Genomic DNA, 20,744 nt, shown 5'->3' with positions numbered 1-20,744 from the left:
TTTTAAGGCTTATCCTTGTTAAAGCCTATGTTTTTGCAATTCATTTCCGAAATAAAAGGTCAGTTTCGTTTTCACTTCAATCGAAGGAGTACAGTTTGATCAAAATAGTCTTTCAATCGTCCAATGTGAAATTTATTGAGCTTTTTTATGTCACAGGTGGTCCACTGAAGACTATAGGCTAGTCTACAATAGTCACATCCCATGAGCGCAGCCATGTTTGCATTTGTATTTGAAGCAACTATTAAATCATAAATTCCCGTTCACCAAGGCCCATGTTTACCAAACATTGATTAAGCTAAGCAAGTAAGAGAAAATTCAATGAAGATCTCCATTGAAAACGGTTTTAGTCATAAAGTAAGAGAAAACGTTGAAAACGGTTTTAGTCATAAAGTAAGAGAAACGTTCAATGAAGATCTCCATTGAAAAGGTTTTTAGGCCAGGACTAGGCTTCATCCATGTCTGTGGAAATGGGCCTTAATGTTCAGGGAATGAAACACCAGGTATTAGGTGGCCTAACACATATCCAATCACAACTTGCCTTTTCAGAACTGGAAGACCCTATTGGCTCTATGTAGGAAGGCGGGGATAATGACGTGGTTTTCCTGCATCCAATCCAGCAGCACACCACACCCCCGTTACTCATCAATATTCATATTTGCACTATCATGCAAAACGTTCATTTATAGTCGGTCCTGATTGGTCAAAATCCGTTCAACGATAAGCCAATGTGGAAAGGGAGCCATCGAATTGTTTCGCAGTAAAGGATCTGAAAACTAGGCCCGGATAATCACATACTGGTTTCGTAGAAAACCTGTCGTTTATTAGTCTAAAATTTCAGAACGTAAATTTAGACAAAAAGGGCGCATTTAATTCAAACGAAAAACACAAATGAGATATTCTTGCATTTGACTCGTGTGAAACATTAAAAATCGTTTATTTTCGTACATTTATAAATATATGCATTCACTAGTGCAGTTTGTATAAGCGTGTATCCTCATGGAGGTATAACTCAACACATTTAGAATAGAATAAGCCAATTAAACTAAAAAACAAAAAACAGGTGAGTGGTAGGCTACTCAGTAACTGAAGCAAAGGTACTGCTATGATAAAATTGCACATACATCTAAAACAGACAACATAATGTTATATGTCATCATATTATGTGAAGATTTTTTTATATACATTTTCAGTGTTCCAAAATACCAATATCTAACAATATCTAACATAAATTAAGGAGATTATTGGTTCAAATAGTACAAATGCAAATATCCTTCATAGCAAACATGTACATCATGTCTCCTGGTTTATTATATAAATGAAGCATTTTTGCACAACAATCTCCATATCCCTTATTCTTAGCAGGGTACTTTGCTTTAATATTCATCCTCTGGTGGTTGTCATTTCAGTATTGACCATTTGATTTGTTCTTTGCTGACTGCAAAACCTGAAAGAAAGAGTAGGAATATCAATTCAGTTTCATTAGGTTTACCATACATATCTTCCAGACCATTCTTAAATGGTCAGCCACTTCCAAACTACGTAAATGCCACTATTTGTGGAGAACATGCCATCACACAAAACTCCACACAAACTGCACTACCGCCACTTGGTGTCAGTGTCAACTCACATTTTAACAAGTTTAAAACGTCAGTGTTAATCCTAACAGACACCAGGGTGGCGCTAAAACACAGGATCACAGCACACACCCTAAATCCTCCATTACAAGACCTCTTAAACTATGAATATTATGGTAGCCTAAATCCCTTCCAAATCCTTTAATAAAGGTGTAACTGATGTGAATGTAACTACAGTCCGAAATCGTTCTGTCTGCGATGGAAACCCTCGCACTCAGCCTGCGAGTCACACGAGTATCTGTCGCTATCTCGAAGTGCCACTTATAATAACAAGCGTGTCAAATGTGCGGTTCCTGTATTGAATCAGTGATTATCTGAGAGGCGAGTCAGGGGCGAGTCAGAGACTTACGGTGGAGGTCATGGCTAGCTTCTCCGTTATGTGCTGCCAGGGTCAGAGTGCAGAGGGGTCAGAGTGCAGAGGGTCAGAGTGCAGAGGTTAGGGTTAGTCAGAGAAGCAAGATGCTGCCACACAGAGAACTGTCTCCGGATGTCAACGATCTTGATTAGCAACTTGACGCATTAAAACTCCAGCCATTCAGATCTTCTACAGAGCAGGTGTGAGGGAAAAGAGGATAGGAGGCAGGTTTGGTGCAAGGGAAGGTGTGGCTGTGTGGTCTTTGCCCACGCCCGTCACCAGAGGTGAGTCGGGTTTGCCGTAAAGACATGCAGGCTACAGCAAACACTCGTCAGTGAAGGGAAACTAAGATGCGGTTTCTGAGCGTCGATAGGCAGCAGGAGATAGAACCAAACAGGATGCAAGTCACGATTAGTTTGAGAACGTATGTGAATCCTTAGTGCGTGTGAGAGTGAGTGTGTGTGTGTGTGTGTGTGTGTGTGAGAGAGTGTGTGTGTGTGTGAGAGAGTGTGTGTGTGTGTGACAGTGTGTGTGTGTGAGAGAGTGTGTGTGTGTGACAGTGTGTGTGTGTGTCTCACCTGAGCACACTCTGCTCTGACAGTGGGTTATCATCCACCTGAAATGAAGTCAAATACAAATGTTACAGAAAGAAGTGCCAGGAAGTTACAGTAACACACACACACACACACACACACACACACACACACACACAAGCAAACAGTAAACAAGTTGTCCCCCACCAGTGACAACCAGGGGGTCTCACGGGATTCGAACGCTCGGCCTCGGACTTGCCAAGCGCGACCACTACCAACTACGCCAAAGAAAAGCTAGCTCTTCTTTGACGGGGGGGGCTCTTACAAACCTGAGGAGGGGGTTTCACGGTTCTCACACACACACAGACAGACAAAGCACAGCCACAGGAACAGGAAGCAGAGGGGCAGCCATGACGGGGACACGGGGGGGCAGGAGGGGGGCCCCTCCCTCGCTCAAATATTAAATATCAACCCACCCCCCCCCCCACCCCCATCCAAACCCCCCCCCACCCCAAGGCCCCGCCCACCCAGACTCTCGACACATCACAGTGGAACCCTCATCTGTGGACCCTTGGTAAAGTACTGTCCACACAGCACAGCAGTTATCTAGAGGTGACAACATTGCATGCTTCTTCTCACCATGCAGTTACCTGAGCTGGGTGCATTCTTGACTCAATCTCAATCTCTCTCTCACCCTCTCTCTCTCATCCTCTCTCTCTCTCACCCACTCTCTCTCTCTCTCTCCCTTATGCTCACCCTCTCTCTCTCTCTCCTGAGTGGCTACAAGAGCTGGTTTCTCTCCATCTGCCATCAATGTTACCCGTGATGTAACCAATGAGGGCGAAGCTGTCGTTTTGCTCTGAGACAATCTGATAGGTGGAGGAGACGAGAGAGGGCGTGGCCAGGGAGGGAGGGGAGGAGGGGGGGGGGGGAGGAGAAAGGCATGTGAGCCGGGAGAGGATGAGGAGGGATGCTGGCAGTGTGGAGAGATGGGACAAGCTGTGTGACGTCTCGAGGCGCTGCCTCATGCCCATCCCTCCGTGACGCACAGACTGACGGGTGATTATCTGAGAGATCGCTTTGAGCGGAAACGTTCAAAAGTGCCCCCTCACCCTGTAGTTGACCTTCTGGAGAACCTGCTGGGGGTCACTCTCCAGGATGACCCTGGAACCAGAACGACAAGAGTCACTCAGAGAACACAAACATATTTGTATGCCCTTTAGTCTCATCTGTTGTATGTTTCCATGTATGTGTGTACCACCAAGACAATTCATGTTGTTGCACAGTTGTGCAATGACAATAGGGGGATTTGCTTGATTGATTGAGATGTGCTGTGTTGATCAGGAGAGCTCTCAGTTGTCTTACCCTCCATCTATAATCTCATCCACCACCAAGAAGACTCCTTCCATGTTGTCTAGCAGACACCTTCTCTCCACGTTTTTCCTAAGTGGGAGAACCGTGATGAGTCACCTCAAATCATATTGTATCCTGGTGTAATTGTTAGGTCTAGTCCTGGCATCACCGCTCTGTTGTTGAACATAGGAAGCGTCAGTTTGAGTTACGGTACAAGAAAGGAACAAGCACCAACAGAAACCAGGAACAGGGTGTGTGAAGGGAAGGGGGGGGATCATTTTATCAAAGATCCATTCACTCTCTCTCACTGCAACGCTACCGCAATGGTCTCCATGGCAACCAGCCCCTGTCAATGTTGTCGTCCTCCTCTGGGTGTGTCACTCTCACACACTCCATAATAACCCAGGACCCCGTAATCATCTACCTACAATGCGGTACGCTAGCGCTTACCAGAGCTTCAAAACGGAGATGGGAATATTCTCGGGCCTGAGAAGATTATGACTGAATCTGAGCTTGTGCCTAGTTCTCGTGAAAGGTGCTACATTTCAGTCTTTTTTTACTTACAAAAAAACCTGTCAACTTACCTCAAGATATGACTGAGTGACTCAAACAGGCAGTTCAGCACAGCCATTAGCATGAGCTGTGGAGAGGACAGAGAGATAGTAACCGACGTGCGCTCCAGACGGGCCCAAGTTGGACCTCGGAAGTCGCAGAGAGAAACGACAAATGACGAGGAGGAAAACGGCGCGTGGGAATGGGAAGCCCTGAAGCGTCGGCACGTCCGCGCGGCCCTGCTCACCTCGTTTCTCCTGCACGCTGCCCACCACGTAGAAGAACAGGTCGATGCTGCTCTTGTACACGATGGTCATGCCCTCCAACAGCGCTATCTCGTCTGGCGAGGGACGGAGGGGAAACAGAAGGAGGGAGGGAGGAGAGAGAGAGAGAGAGAGAGAGAGAGAGAGAGAGAGAGAGAGAGAGAGAGAGAGAGAGAGAGAGAGAGAGAGAGAGAGGAGAGAGAGAGAGAGAGAGAGAGAGAGAGAGAGAGAGAGAGAGAGAGAGAGAGAGAGAAGGAGAGAGAGAGAGAGAGAGAGAGAGAGAGAGGAGAGAGAGAGAGAGAGAGAGAGAGAGAGAGAGAGGAGAGAGGAGAGAGAGAGAGAGAGAGAGAGAGAGAGAAGAGAGAGGCATGAATTGACTTCGATCTCGACTCGAACCCCAGAGCTATGGTGGATGTGGGCGGCCATTATCCGGCCTGCTTGACTTCTAAAGCAGAAACCAGCTCCACTTGAGCCAGGTGGGCCCGAGGTGTCATATGACTGAATATGGTTCCCAGGTTCCCTCCCCTTTTGTTCCTCGTAACACGAGCTCAAGGGAGGCCCGGGGAACCCGCAGGAACCAATACTCTTTCTTCTGTCTCTGACAAACAACCAATGAGTGCGAAGCCCCAGGCGAGAGCTTGGGTTGACTCTGTGGTAGACTTTTCTATGGTAGCGGACACACAAGAGGTGTGTGAACTACAAGCTGTGGCCTGGAATGATTCACATCCCAGCCTTCTCGTGGGAACGGAGAGATCCGTCTTACCTTCGACTGAAGTCAAAGGAGACTCGAACCCATCGAGGCTGGCATCGGTTGTTTATCTCGCGGTTTATTCGTCCCAGTCCTCGGGCATAGCGTTTGTGACTGAGTAAAATCATCAGGGGGTCCCGTTCCACGAGACGCTAAGCTTGTTAAGGAGCTTGTTATGAACTTATCGTACACAATTGAAAGTTCACGTTGAGACACGAAACTTACTGTCGGCTTTGTGCGTCTTGTTGAAAACGTTCTTCTCAAAGTTCTTCTGCTCCTTTATGGAAGGGTACAGCTCTTTGTCATAGTACTAAAACACACAAACAGTATAAACGGTCGGTTTAGTTGGCTACAAATATATAACATCATATATATATTTTAACCTAAAATGTTTAAAAAATAAAATAATTATTCACATAAATCTAAGTTTTGGATTGGCTGCTGCTCAGAAGATAAAGATGTTCTCCTAACCTTTGATAAGAGTCTGTTTCCATCGTTGTCTAGGATGAAGACAGCTTTCACCGTGTACAACGAAGGCTCCTGAAGGACAAACAAGCATTGCAACGATGTTATGACTCATAACCTATGAGGACTGACAACAATGAATATATACAAAATTCAACACGTTTAAACAATTGATTCGACAAATGTTGGTCCTTGGAGGTGAAGTTCATCGTCTGCATCACCTTGGTGTCTAAGAAGGACCGGACCAAAGTTCTGTTATGCACTGACTACCACAAACTCAGAGCCGAAGTGTATCACAGAACTTCGGCCCGGTTCTTAAATAGTCCACTGACCTACAACGTACGGTTTACCTTCCTCTCAGATCAATCAATCAATCAATCTGCAGGGTAATTGGAGGGCTTCTGGAGTTTATGCTTGTGTGATTTGGGGCTAATCGCGTTTCAGGGTTGTGGCATCGATAGGAGTAGCCTTTGCTTTTCAAAGCTGCCCACCGTTTTCTCACAGTGGGGCTTTTCCATCCGCCCCCAGGTGGAAAAGACTGCCATAGGCCTGCTGGCAGAGCACAGCTGAGATCACTCCGCCTACTTCTGATAATGCTGCCAATTTTCACCGTGCAACGCATCAGCCTGTTTGTGCTAATACATATCCCCCCCCCCCCCCCCCCCTAAATTACGTATATCTAGATAAAAAATAACCTCTGTCGTGGTCGTGGACCTGCAAAAAAAGTTAGTCTGTGGTCACCTGGCACGCAGGCTGTGAGATAGAGTTAAAATCAAAGTTAAAGCACATTAAATACGTCATAGCTTAAACGTTCATTCATTTTAGAATGCTACAGTGGCATAGTTATAACGTGTCACAAACAAATAGATCTTCAAGCGCACCTATAGAAAGACCCACCTGTGGAATCAAGTTTTAAGAAAGCGTAAAATGGTGCGCAACGCACCCCCGGGTGAAACCAAATAAGAGGACGTGGCACCCAAAATGTACAAGAGACTATCTATGCAGTCACGCTGTGAACATACTACTAGATTGTTACATATAAATACCGGTCACAGATCTAGCCATTTGTAGTTTACGATGTAGGCTACTTGTCCGAGTTAACCTGTGCTGTATACATTAGGTTTTGAACCCCAGTGTCTCTGATACTGACAGTAGATAGGGAGTTATCTGTGTGACTGCTACGACCATGGATAAAAGTGCCGATCATGTTGACGCTTGCAACGTAGTCCAAACAGTCAACTCTCATTCACTCTCGCTGCCCAATAGTCGTGCATTTACGATAGATCCGACTCGTTCACAATACTCTATATTATTTCTAAATTGCCATGTTAATACAGCCATCGGATCCACGTTTACCATATGTCATTAATCCCAAGGTTTATTTTACACAGACAATCGACACACATCATTCCCGAGGTTCACAAATGTAAGCCTATTTGATGCATTCGCAACCTGTTGTTGGTTTGTAAATGTGTAAAGAGCAGAGCCAAAGGCTTACCAGAGACGTGGAATCCATGGTTCTTTGGTGTTGACGTGGACAGGTTTGAGCTGTCATTCTAGTCGGCTGCAGCGTGTCTACGCCAGCAGAGAGGCGCAACAACGATAATCGCGCAGTTGTCTTTTCAAAATAAGAGTTTGTCATTGTGTGTTCAGATTCCTGTGCTTGGCTAGACAACTGTACAGCTGTTGAAACTGTGGACGTACAAAACAATGTACAGTGTGTGCATGCTCAAGCCTAAATAATATATTATTTTCGTAATATTGAATTTACAACTAGGCCTAATTCTGTGGCGGCGATCAATGCGCGTACATAGTGACCGATCAACTATGTTGAACATCCCTCGCGTTGGATGCTGGGAAATGTAGGTTGTTGTGGAATCGAAAATGGTAGACGTACAGCCTCCACCCTTCCGAACCTTGGATGATTTCGTTTTGGGCTCGGCTCGGTTCGCAGTTCCAGATGTTAGGAATTTAGAAAGATGGAACAACAGAGTAATCAACAACTTGTTGTATTACCAGTCCAACTATTTCGCTTCTGCGTTGGCGTTTTTGGTAATTGTAGGGTAAGTTTTAGACGTCGTACTAGCCTCATCTCAGCCTAGATCTTTCCCATCGTCACGTTACTGTACAAATCTGCCTTTTTTTTAACTAAATATCTTGGCCTTACTCGACATTAATACGTGAAACTGATGCTTTTAAGCTAATTTAGGCTTGGAGGATTTGACTGCCATAGTTGTAGCCTGTGCCAGGTAGACGAGTACAGTCCACCCATGCAACAACCCTTCGAAAATTTTCGGGCGTTGCATTGTGTTACACACCAAAGTCAGCTGATATAACCAGATAACTGAGTTCATCCGACATTAGTCTTCAGACAAATAGTTACATTGAGAGTCGAGAGATGAGAGTCCTCTCCTCATAAACCTCAAAAACGCAATGCTTCATCAACCAAACATCATCATCCCTCCCATCTTGATCTCTCTATCACCTCCCTCCATCTGTCACAGGTATTTCCAGCCGTTCCACCTCTTCCTGGGCGCAGCGGTGGTGACCGTGCTGTTTCTGGGCTTCGTGTGGGCCGCAGAGCACCAGGCTCCCATACGGCGTTTCCGGCGGAACCATCCGACCGTGGCGCTGGGCTGCATCCTGGGGGCCAGCTACCTCCTCCTGTCAGTGCTGGGGGGGATTGCCGTCTTCCTGTTCGGCATAGCCTTCCCCATCCTGAGTAGGTGTCAACAGTTTATGGTTCAAGTCCTGTCTGTCCCTGGCTTCCTGTCATCCATCTTGAGCTTTGAGTGCAAGAAAGGCGCATTACAAAAACAATGTCTTGTTATTATGATTGTCAAGCCCCATATTGTCTAACCCAATTCCCATTTGGCACTGTCGAACCCCTTTCCTGGGGCACACTGGTGACTCACAGGATAAGCAAGCGTATCACATGGGCTGAGGGCTTACCGTTACCGCAACGGCCTGGGTTCGAATCCTTCCCCGGGGGCCTGTGTCTCGTGTTATCCCCTCTCTCTCTTCCCTGCGTTTCCTGTTTGTCTATACTGTCACTATGAATAAATAACTCTCTTTCTTTCTCTCTAGCGATACTGATTCATGCGTCGGTCAGGCTGCGGAATCTGAAGAACAAGGTGGAGAACAAGCTTGAAAGCATTGGTCTGAAGAGGACCCCCATGGGAATGCTGCTAGAGGCCCTAGGTCAGGAGCAGGAGGCCGGCTCGTAGGTCACAGGTCGGGGTCAGGGGTGGTAGGCCAGCTAGGCTCTGCTGTGCCCCAGTTCTCTATCTTCCTCACCGAAGTATCCAGAGGGGCCGCTTCTTTGCCAAACATATGTTACCCGCCCCCCCCCCCCCCCCCCCTCTCTGTTTCAAGTATCCAACACAAACACACTCGCCCAGTCCTAACAGTTTCGGACTGACACAAGCAATAGAGTCACTACACGTAAGGCTTTGAGATGGAGCAGGACCAGTCAAGGGCAGTTTTGGAGAGAGGGGATCGGAGGACGGACTTGGGAGAGGGAGGGGGTGTTAGTCATAGCATACAGACAAAGAAACATTTCTGTCAGACGCACTAATCTGTTGAAGATTTGTTTACCCCTCGATAGTGCAATCGCCCTGCCTAGCTTGTCTGCCTCGCACCCAAGCACCACCTGCTGAAACACGGACAGAGGAATGGGTGGGCTGCAAGGAGATGAAGGATGTTTTAATGTAGGTCTACGTATATAAGATGAGATCAGAGTTAAAAGTGAGTTGAGCGATGTGAAATGAAGGTGTGTGCACAAACCTGTATTTATATGTCAGAGCTCTGCGATACTGTTCTCCTCTATTTGTGCTGGGTTGATGAAGTGTAACGGTTGTGGTTGCATAGCAGGTTGGCATGTTCTGCCGTAGCAACAGCTTAGTAGGAAACTTCATTTGGGTTCATAGAGATGTGTTTGTGAAATGTTGTATGTTTTCCCGGTAAATGACCTAGGAAGCGGGATTGGACCGGATACAGGATTACATGAACTGCATCATTCCTACAGTGTTCACTACAGTGTCTTTATGCCTTTCTGTCAACAAGCAACTTGTCGTGGTCGCAAAAATCTTATTAGATTCACTGTTATGTTATCCATGGTTGATTCTTTTACAATTGCCTTGTATGTACTGACACACTGTAGTGTTAAAACAATGACCACAACTGGTGGTAAAATGTATTAAACTTTTGTAAAAACAAACAAACAAACAAAAAACATCTACAGTAGACTATAGTCTCATTTAAATATTTTAATTATTATGTAATTCTTGTAATTCAATTCCTTATGCTCAGTGAAGATAACCCACGGCAGATGGCAGCAATGTATCGGCCTGTCTGTCTGTGTTTCTCTCCCTGTGCTCTCACACACACGGAATTGCCTCCCTGTGAGAACGTTAAATGGGCGTGTGGTTTGTAGGCGTATGGATTGATGTTATGTAGTGTAGTTATGGAAAAGGGAAACGGGGCGTCATTTCAGGGAGTGAACAACATCGTCACCCTGATAAAGTAAGACGGTTTAAAAGCGATCGCCTTTATTCGGAAAGTGTACAACTCGAATAGGCTAACAGGACGCCGCCCGCCTTTCAACTTCATGCGATTGACACCTCACTGTTCTGGTAAGATTCACAATCCAACAAGAAAAGAGACTTACTTGTTTTTGTAAGAATAACCTACTGTAAGAATAAACTGGTAAATTTGCGAATTGTAAGAACGATACAACTTTAGACATTTTGACATGCGTGTCCACATCCGAATTGTCCACTGCCTATATTTGAGCCTATATAGCCCACCGTACATATATAGCCTATACATATATATATATATATATATATTTGTTTTTTTTAAATAGCAAAAAAATACAAATTGGTGAAAAAAAAATATAAGTATGAAAATGATGCATATAAAATGTGTAGTTAAAGTTAAATGTCAAAGTAGCCTATCTTCCTTGTTCGGTTCTTTGCAATACACCTGTTGAGCAGGTTTAAATTCGCCTGTTAACTGTCAGGATGTCAACCGTAAATCTGGAAACCAACAAACCGTTGAGATCTTATGACAGGCGAGTTCGTTATTAAATAAGTTCCGGGACAGAACGGTACTTTCCGGTAAAAACCGAAACTTTACTATGTGCTTTATGGGAGTGTTGATAGCCGGGGTTATGCCGTCACGCCAAACAAGTTCTAGAAGTAAGTCGAAGTTACTGTTTTGTTGATAAGAAAAGTCCCGCCTCTCAACCTTGTGCTGTCTCATTATCACCACAAGAAATATTATCATCGTCTCATAATAGCCGTTACATTTGGGTCAAGTGCATCTGTTCAGTTGTTCATTTTTGCCTTATATCCACAGAACGTCAGGAGTTAAATGAAGAGGATATATTTTTGTATTTTTAACCTGTTCTAACATAGCAAGGAAAGTTCGTGAATCAGTGTACACCAGACGCTGGCCTTTTCTTCGCAGTCAACTTCTGAGTAACAATCAAAACATTTGAGACTTTCCTCTGAACTGTGCCCAAGACATTTCCCCCGAGGCTAAGCAGCCTGTCTGTGAAGACATGCTGTATCTGAAGAAATACTTCACCGAGGGCCTTATCCAGGTGGCCATCCTCCTAAGCCTGGGTGGAGTGAGGGTGGATGTAGGCACCCACCTCCCCTCCTGGCAGGAGATGATCATGGGGCCCTCCTCGGCCCTCACCCAGACCCAGTTCCACAACCTCCGCAACCGACTGGACGGGTACGGCCTGCACCCCAAGAGCGTGGACCTGGATGGGTTCTTCACGGCCAGGAGACTCCTGGGCTGGGTCCGGTCCTTGGACAGACTGCAGGTTAAACATCTAAACTCGAACATACCCCCCCCCCCCCCACAACCCCTTTCTCTTCAGTCTGTTTCTCTGTAAATCCAAAATGTTCCATCGCAAGGGTCAGTTTTTTTGTTTTGTTCTTTTTGCATTCAACCTTAATTTAACCCGGAAAGGCTCTTGAGATTACATATCTCTTTTTCAACAGTGTCCCGGCCAAGCTAGGCCGCAGCGGGTCATTTCATATCTACAAACAGACAACACGAAAACAAACAAACAGAAAGTCAACAACACTTGAGTTTGACTCGTGGTCTGAATGAGTCACTCCCCTGGGTAACTCCCCAGTCTGTAATCTCCTCCCACAGATTCCTGGTGCAGAGCTGGAGACTTGGCTGGTACAGCGGGAGGCGGATGTCCTGGCTGGGGCCCCGGGCCAGCCCTCAGGCCTGCAGGGGGCTGTCCTCTCTGGGCTGGAGGTCCAGGACGGAGGGGGAGACCCGGAGTCAGGTTACAGGCCACCCCGGGAGGAGAATATTCTGGATGGAGGGATGCTTTCAGCCTCCAGAGACCTGGAAGAAGACGACGGTGATGATGTCACTGTTGAGGTAAACTGCTGAGCGATGCAACTTCCTGCAACCTGTTGAGTCACCAGAAGTGATGTGTGTGGGGGTTGATGTCATACTGCAGGCATTGTACCTGTCCATTGTCTGTCGTGGAGTTTGTTTGTTTGGAGTTTGTTTTCTAAGTTGGACACCGTTTTTCATACTTTTCAACATAACATCAAGCTAACTATATATACTATGTTATAATACTGTTCAGAGGTTACAGACATGAATGACAAACTACCAGAAGAGGTATAGGCACCTATGTAATACCCTTGAGAGAGTACTCCCTTTAAACACACACACACATGCACACATGCACATACACACAAAGGGGAATGCCACTCTATCACCAATACCTTTGACCCCATTCAAGGAAGTGAAAGCTGCACAGACTATATTTACTGTATGACTTGGTTAATTTTAAACCAGAATTACTAAGCTCGACATACAAGGTAAGATTTTATATATATATATATATATAAAATATTTTTTTATATATATATATATATATATATATATATATAAAATAGCATAACATATATATATATATATACTGTATATATATAAATAATAAAATATAATTGTTTTTATTTTATTTTAAATATATATATAAAAGAAATATATATATATATAGCAGTATGTAATCTTAATTTATCATGTCCATGCGATTTTCCAGTTTTCTCCGTAAAAAATCTCATACATGTGTCATACACATAATGATAATCATGAATTACATACATTACAAACATGGTTTGTGATGTCGGCCCAATGTGCTGTTCATTCTCCAACTCTGATATGCTCAGCTTTGAAGGCAGATCTGGTCAACATTAGCAGGCGATCCTCGTTCTAAAATCAAGACACCGTATCAAATGCAAAAAAATAGGGCAGGTTAGTGTTTCACAATACGGATCTGATCAGATGTGAATCAAACCAAACCGAATCAAAACCCCCCCTAGTTACAGTACCACACAGGCGGCGTTCTGTTGTAGCACGGGCCGGCTGTTGCTGAAGCCTTGCCTTGGCATCCGACAGCTTATTGAGCAATGCCGCCTGTGGCCTGCCTGGGTATTGAATAACCAGCCGGTCTGAACAGCCCCAAGATCCAGGCAGCTCGGCCAGCATGCGCCCAGGCAGGGAGAGAGAGAGAGACAGCTACATGCTATGTGCTCAACTGGATTTCCCCCCTTTCGTTTAACCACCGAGGGCTACTGGTTGATGCCCTGACGGCAGCATGTGATGAAGAATGTCCCACTTTAGCGGACGCCAGTTGTTCCTTACTGGTGTTCCTGTTACGGGGAGAGCAAAACAAGTTGTGTTGCCGGCCAGTGTTTAATACTGATGGTAATCAGGCCTGTCATCCGGTTGGTACGACGCTTGATGTATCAATCTGCGAGGACTGTAATGAGGGCATCCTGCAGGGGGGGGTGGGGGGGGGGGGGGGTGGAGGCCATCACAGTCTTCTCCAGACGCTTTCTTGGCCCCCGTCTTTGACGCTAGCCCAAGTCTGCACATGTAGCCTGCACATGACCCTGTGTCTGTGTTTGTACGGACACTCTGGTCGGCCTGGTGGCTATTTTCAGTCAAGCGAGCATGTGTAGGAGCAGGGGTACTTAGGGTAAAATATGCATGCCTGAAATGTCTCTTGTCAGCATCAACCCCGGCATACATGTTGCCTTGCTGACCAAAGTTGTTGTCCTGTGTTGGATTCTGGGCCAACGGGCCAAGCCTGGGGGTCACATTGGGCCAGAGCTGTGATGTGAAGATCTATAAAAGACGAGGAAATCATCGGACACTCGTTTTCAAGATTGTCTGCTTCCTCAATCCAAGCATGGCACTGATTCAAAGGATTCATTTGAAAGTAGAGTCTACCCCTAGGGAGACAGGTGGCTGAGCGGTTAGGGAATCGGGCTAGTAATCTGAAGGTTGTTGGTTCGATTCCTGGCTGTGTCAAATTACGTTGTGTCCTTGGGCAAGGCACTTCACCCTACTTGCCTCGGGGGGAGAATGTCCCTGTACTTACTGTAAGTCGCTCTGGATAAGAGCGTCTGCTAAATGAATAAATGTAAAATGTAAATGTACCCCTACACCCGCTCTGTGGGGTTCGAATCCCTGAGAGCGGGTTACGCAGAATCCTGTCGAAATGAGGCGGGAGACAGAAAGGCTTGAGCCCTCGGTAGGTCCTCTCGTGAGGGACATGTCAACGACCTTCACCCTCACTTTCTCAGACTAGCATCAACAGCTGCTCCACTGCTGTTCCAGCCCAGCCGTGCCTGTGCTGGAGAGAGAGGCGGTTGCTTCATTTACATTTACATTTAGTCATTTAGCAGATGCTCTTATCCAGAGCGACTTACAGTAAGTACAGGGACATTCCCCCCGAGGCAAGCAGGGTGAAGTGCCTTGCCCAAGGACACAACGTCATTCGACTCGGCCGGGAATCGAACTGGCAACCTTCAGATTACTCGCCTGACTCCCTCACCGCTCAGCCACCTGACTCCCGCTTCAGACAGTTGGGGTTGAAACAGCAGCCATGCCTGAGCGGGTTCTGTCTGGGCCTGAGTCTGGGTCGACGCCAGGCCAGCACCTCCTCAACTGGAGCTTCTGCTGGGTGTTGCTATGTTGAGGCCTGGCTGGGCATGTCTGACACGACATCCGTGAAGCGTAAAGTCGGGACATGCTGACAACATGAGCACGCATGCGCACAAGAAACACACAGCTCAAACCTGAAAGGTAGAAATCTTTCAAACGTTCACAAACACCCACCCTCAATTCCATACTCTATTGTCCTGGCTTCCCTTAAATGCCACTGGCAGGATGACCTTTAACATGCTCTAACATGATGTACCTTTAACATGCTCTAATCTGCTGAGTTGACCTCATTTCACCGTGGTCCATCAGTACTAAGTTCAGTGGTAGCAATGTTGGGAGCCAGCCAGGTAGTTCAGTGTGATAGCAATGTTGTGAGCTAGCCAGGTAGTTCAGTGTGATAGCAATGTTGTGAGCTAGCCAGGTAAGACTGCATGTTCAGGGCTTGGACACAGGTTCAAGAACACACAGTACAGAGAACCTCATAAGAATGTTGTGACTGAGCTTGGCACCAGGGTCACATGACTCAGCTGGTGTCATCTGAGGAGGCTTGATGGTTCGTTCCCTTTCGCAATGGCTGTTTACAGGCCTCTTCCTGTGGCCAACACTGTACATCACTCTGTCAAGGCGGGAAGACACCCACCCACCCGTACACACAGACAAGCACATTCCTATACAGGAACAGGACCTGCACACAAACAAGGACCCTTTGGGACACATTAAGGCCCAGTTCAGAGTACAGAAGTTATGGACCACGTTAAGGAAAATGTTATCAAGTTCAGATCAATAATGTGAAGCGTTTCTGGAAATGTAAACACAAGGTTAATACACCAAGGTAATTCCAAGTGGATTTCGAGTCGTTTTCTCATCACAGCAACATTTAGACGAACGTGTACTGGTTCTCCTCTGTTAGAACCCCCGTCTTGTCCCCCCCCCCCCCCACATCTGAGTCAGGGGTGTGGTTTAGGGACCAGCAAGGGGGGGTATTTGGGTTCCTGTAATCCCTGAGAAGGACAAGAGAAGGGTACGCCTATTCTTAGCCACGCCGCTGTGTGCGGAGAATGTCCATCGACGTATAGGGCCTGTCTGGGAACGGTAACAATCGCAGAGAGGAAAACAGGTCAGGGGGGGTGGGGGGTGCTCCACCCTCTGCTCGTCCGACCGGTCACTGTCTGCTGTCTATTCATAGTCTGGCAGGCCCACACCTTACTCTAAATGCAGCTGCCGATGGACACAGCCGAGAGCTCAGCCTCATTCAGGTCCTCCGGAGGAGTCACCAAACAGGGAGTCAGGTGGCTGAGCGGTTAGGGAATCGGGCTAGTAATCTGAAGGTTGCCAGTTCGATTCCCGGCCGTGCCACGGGTTCATTTGAGGAAGAGCTCTCTCTGTCTCTATTTAAAACACCACCCAACCTGAGAGCATTCTCAGTGTCACAACAAACTTCTTACATCCTTACAAGTCTGCTTTCTGCTTCATTCCTCCGGTCTAGAAAAACAAAGTTTTCCCCCCGGCTGAGGTAAAAGCTGTTTACTGCAGATCACAGTCTAACAATATCACTTAGATGTCAAGACATTGGTGGTTAAAGCTGTCACTAGCATCGATACCGGTACGTGTCGCTAACGTTGAGGACCGTTGTGGGTTGACAGGATGCCGACTCGTCAGACACGCACTGGCCGGCTCGTGGCCCAGACCTGACGTTTGAGGCCAGCCTCCGAACCAGGTCGATTCATGCACCTCCTGTGTTCCCCTTGGATGAGGAAGGAGAGGAGGAGGAGGAGGAGGAGAAGGAGGAGGAGATGGCCGGGGTCAACTGGAGTACAGGGGGGTGCACCTACGACAGAGTGAACAGAGAGCTTGCACAGGAGTTGTCCGAACAGGTAAGACCAGACCTCGCCTCTGTTTTACTGCTGACACTTCTGAACAAGGGCCCTTGGCATCAAACCTGAGGCCCTGATTCATAGCACCAAAACATAACACCATAGCATCAATACTGTAACTCAATGACTATCATTATCTTAAACATTTACACGGTCATGTCATTCTGTGGTGCTGTATGTTGACGTAGATGATATGATGTGTCAAGAATAGTTCTCCGCCTTAGAAGGAGCTGTGTTTTCCAAAGTTGGAGCTGGACAGGAGCTTGCTCTCCTCGGCTATCTGTTTACTTGAACGGTACAGAGATAGGAAAAACGAAAATGTCTGTGATGCCACGCAGCATCAGATAATGACGCCAAGCTTGTCCAACTGCTCCTGTCTTGGGTTCCTGACATAACTTGTCTTGAGGAAGCCCAAGCTTTCTTTACTGGGCAGTAAAATGTGTTTAGTTAGTCTGTTTAGGCTGTGTGTGTGTGTGTGTGTATAATGCACATCCCACAGTATGATCAGTATTTGTTATGATGTGCACAAAATGTGTTTTTCTGGTTTTGGATAATTAAGCATCTGTAGTCTGATTATTGATTTGTATGGCACCGCCATCTTGTTTGTGCTCCATGTGTTTCTGCAGTTTGCCAGTCTGGAGAGCCAAAGTTCCATGTCCCTCCAGGAGTGTCTTCGACTGCTGGAGGACACCTTTCCCTTAAGTCAGGAATCACAGGTACTTGCTTTCCCTACCCCTCCTCTCCTTTCTTCTCCCCTCCTCTCTTCTCCTCTCTCCTCCCCTCCTCTCTTCTTCCCTCCCCTCCTCTCTTCTCTCCTCCTCTCTTCTCTCCTCCCCTCCTCTCTTCTCTCCTCCTCTCTTCTCTTCTTCCCTCCCCTCCTCTCTCCTCTCCTCCTCTCTTCTCTCCTCCCCTCCTCTCTTCTCTCCTCCTCTCTTCTCCTCTCCCCTCCCCTCCCCACCCTCCCCTCCTCTCATTCTTTAATCTTCCAATTCTGTCCCTTGTGATGTTTATTTTCCTAGCTGTCCGAAGAGGAGGACCTGGATCTGAGAGGGGGCGGGGTGGAGCATCCCTCCCCAGGTAGAGAGCCTCTCCTGTCCCCCCTTTTGACCCACGAGGACCCCCTGCTGGACCTGGAGCAACAGTGGCAGGACCTGCTGGCCATCATGGAGCCTGAGGTTCATTCTGCACTTCTAGAATTGTTCAAATTCAGAACCAGAGTACAAGCTATCGACGTTTATGAAGATCTAACCCAAACGTTTGCGTTTCCGTCCCAAAGGACATGGATTTCGATGCTGCTGTGGCCATCCCCTTCCCGGGAAGTGGCTCCGACGACACCACTCCTGCAGAACCCCGTCCCAACCCAGTTCAGCAGGACGTGAGCCTTCACCAGGCCTCCCTGCCCGCAGACCCCGAGGAGGGCTCCGGGCCCCTCAGAAGCAGCGGTGACCCCCAGGAGCCCCCTCACCCCGCCCAGCCGGCCCTGCTCACCCTGCCCCCCAGCACCCCTGACAGCGTCAACATCAGCGCCCACGCCAGAGACCCCGTGGCCAACGGGACGACAGGTGACCCCATGACCTCTGACCTCTTCCCGGAGGAGGACTCGGCCCTGCCCAGCCCGCTGGCCTCCCTCCTGGACGACAGCACCATGTTCGATGAGATCAGCCTGCTGGCGCTGGCTCTGGAGGAGGGCTTCAGCCCAGCGCTGGCCTCCCGTCTGGAGGACGAGCTGGACTCGGACTCCGGCCTCTCCCTGAACTTCAGCCACGCTCCGGCCTCCCCCAGCTCGTCTGAAGCCTCCTACTCTTCCTCCTCCTCCTCCTCTTCCTCCTCCTCGGGCTCCACGGCGGCCAGCCTCTTCTCTGAGGAGGGGGCGGTGGGCTACAGCTCTGACGTGGCGGCGGAGGAGGGTGCGGAGGGGGAGGAGGAGGGCGGCTTCTCCACAGACCTCAGTAAGATCTCCCCCCTGAGCTTCCGGGACCCCGAGAGCTTCAACCGCCTCCCTTGGCTCCAACACGTCGGCCACGACCACACCTACAACCAGCAGCGGCCCGCCGCGGCCAAGACCCAGAAGGGCCTCCGGCCGCATCTCGCCAAACCCTACGAGCACGACGCCTCGGACAGGATGTGGGGCCGCGACGAGCGCCGGGCCCGCGGCCTGAAGATCCCCTTCTCCAACGAGCGCATCGTCAACCTGCCCGTGGAAGAGTTCAACGACCTCCTGGCCAAGCACCGCCTCACCGACGCCCAGCTTACCCTCGTCCGGGACATACGGCGCCGGGGCAAGAACAAGATGGCAGCGCAGAACTGCCGGCGCCGCAAGCTGGACGTCCTGGTGGACTTGGAGGAGGGCGTGTCGGGTTTGCGGCGCCACCGCGCCCGCCTGCTGAGGGAGAAGACGGAGGCGCTGCGCTCCATCCAGGCCATGAAGCAGCGAGTCAGCGGCCTGTACCAGGAAGTGTTCTCCCGCCTCCGGGACGACGAGGGAAGGCCGTTGGCCGCCGCGGAATACGCGCTCCAGTTCGGGAGCGACGGCCGTGTTTTGGTGGCCCAGCGCCGTCAGGGTTCGGCCGGCGAGACGAACCGCAGACCGAGCAAGAAACAGGAGCGCAGGAAGAAGTGAATGGATTCGAGTCGATTGATTGTCAAACAAGTATGATATGGCGATACAGAGAGGGAAATGTTGAGAAGCGATGTGGAAGGTGACCGCGAAGCTAGCGGCGATGATGATAAACCACTGTTCCTACCGTGGACGATCTCTTCATACGCTCTTCGTACGTCATCATTTCGGACCAACCAATTCTATGCTGAGGACGGGAAGTAGAACTCTGACCATAAAAAAAAGAACGACTTTTCCATGCTTGGAAAAGAAAGAAAAGCGTTCCTCGCTGCAGTAAAGCGTTCCTCGCTGCAGTAAAGCGTTCCTCGCTGCAGTAAAACGTCGGCCGAGGGGCCGGCTCCGGATTCAGCCCTCCAAACGGGTCGAGCTAATCGTCACCGACCCAAGACAACGAGGAGGACAACGGGTCGCTGCGTGGCAGCTGTGGTGGAGTCGCTCCCAGACGGCCTCCGTGTCCCCAGGCTGGGCGAGGGCCGCGGCGTCACGTCCTCTAAAGGACCCTGCATCCTCACTACAGGGGACAAGCAGCACTGGACATCAGCCAGAGGGCAGAGAGATGGACAAGATCCAAATGAAAGGTGCCTTCCCATTGGACAGGCCCCTCAGGAGTTGTGTTCTTGACTAGGGCTGTTCAAAGGGTAATTACACGCACCAGGGAGGTTGTGCTGAGCCAACTTCACACATGCTAATAGCGCCTTCTGATTAGCTCAGTTGGCCGTGAGTAATGTAAGCCTTTCAAACTTGACCTAACACTGATAAAACAATGTGGTGTAGGTTTATGTGAAATCGAAAGGCATCTTTAACAGAACAGTCGTTTCGATGGTTTATAGAGTGTGGGTAGAGGTAGGAAGAGGTCTTAACCTTTATAGTGAACTATTATCTTAATATTTTATGTTTTCATCCTGCCTAAAGATTGAGAAAACAATGTAATTGTCACTGCCATAGAGTGACATCCTGGCCTCTACTGTATGTATTAAAAAAAATTATACAATGACTTTCTCCTAAAGTGTTGTTGCGTCAACAGTTTGTTTTAAAGTGTAGTGGTTGTTAAAAGGTGGCTCGATGCTATGTTGTTGAGGCACGGACCTGTTGCATCATGATAGTGTAGTCATGACGATTGACCTAGTGAACTTGATCAAAGTCTGCCACCACACAGTGACGAATGTGGATTATTTATTTTAATGTTTCAAATGTTTCATGTTTCGTTTCAACGTGGTCCTTGTGATATGAGGTGTTTTTGTCTGTTCTTATAAAATACTTTCTGAACAAAAAAAGCAATTAAACAGTTGCTGTTGACCGGCTGTCTTTTTACCCTGTGGCATGAATTAAATGTGTATCCCACCAATTTAA

The 20,744-nt window shown here is 48.0% G+C and overlaps 3 protein-coding genes across 4 annotated transcripts; 2 read left to right on the top strand and 1 right to left on the bottom strand.

The window, feature by feature from the left end:
• Window positions 1-915: 915 nt before the first annotated feature.
• Window positions 916-7,471, bottom strand: LOC136940371 (coatomer subunit zeta-1-like). Its single transcript, XM_067232491.1, has 9 exons — window positions 7,402-7,471; window positions 5,910-5,978; window positions 5,664-5,748; window positions 4,655-4,767; window positions 4,460-4,515; window positions 3,888-3,965; window positions 3,635-3,686; window positions 2,548-2,605; window positions 916-1,426 (listed from the first exon to the last, which is right to left on the bottom strand). The coding sequence occupies exons 1-8, from the start codon at window positions 7,456-7,458 to the stop codon at window positions 2,564-2,566; spliced, it is 552 nt and encodes a 183-aa protein (XP_067088592.1). The 5' UTR covers window positions 7,459-7,471; the 3' UTR covers window positions 916-1,426; window positions 2,548-2,563.
• A 316-nt stretch (window positions 7,472-7,787) lies between these two features.
• Window positions 7,788-10,234, top strand: praf2 (PRA1 domain family, member 2). Its single transcript, XM_067232482.1, has 3 exons — window positions 7,788-7,966; window positions 8,408-8,625; window positions 8,991-10,234. Exons 1-3 carry the CDS (start codon window positions 7,788-7,790, stop codon window positions 9,128-9,130), a joined length of 537 nt encoding a protein of 178 aa, XP_067088583.1. The 3' UTR covers window positions 9,131-10,234.
• A 224-nt stretch (window positions 10,235-10,458) lies between these two features.
• Window positions 10,459-20,744, top strand: LOC136940344 (endoplasmic reticulum membrane sensor NFE2L1-like). 2 transcript variants are annotated; one of them, XM_067232455.1, is made up of 7 exons: window positions 10,459-10,537; window positions 11,265-11,739; window positions 12,078-12,317; window positions 16,547-16,777; window positions 17,404-17,493; window positions 17,797-17,952; window positions 18,054-20,744. In XM_067232455.1, exons 2-7 carry the CDS (start codon window positions 11,470-11,472, stop codon window positions 19,395-19,397), a joined length of 2,331 nt encoding a protein of 776 aa, XP_067088556.1. In that variant the 5' UTR covers window positions 10,459-10,537; window positions 11,265-11,469; the 3' UTR covers window positions 19,398-20,744. The 2 variants fall into 2 exon arrangements, with proteins under 2 accessions (XP_067088556.1, XP_067088557.1); XM_067232456.1 differs by having other exon boundaries at window positions 10,476-10,580.

The sequence above is a fragment of the Osmerus mordax genome, chromosome 3 (assembly GCF_038355195.1).
Source record: "Osmerus mordax isolate fOsmMor3 chromosome 3, fOsmMor3.pri, whole genome shotgun sequence".
In the NCBI taxonomy this organism is placed as follows: Eukaryota; Metazoa; Chordata; class Actinopteri; order Osmeriformes; family Osmeridae; genus Osmerus; species Osmerus mordax.
This window is presented reverse-complemented; position numbering and strand designations above follow the sequence as displayed.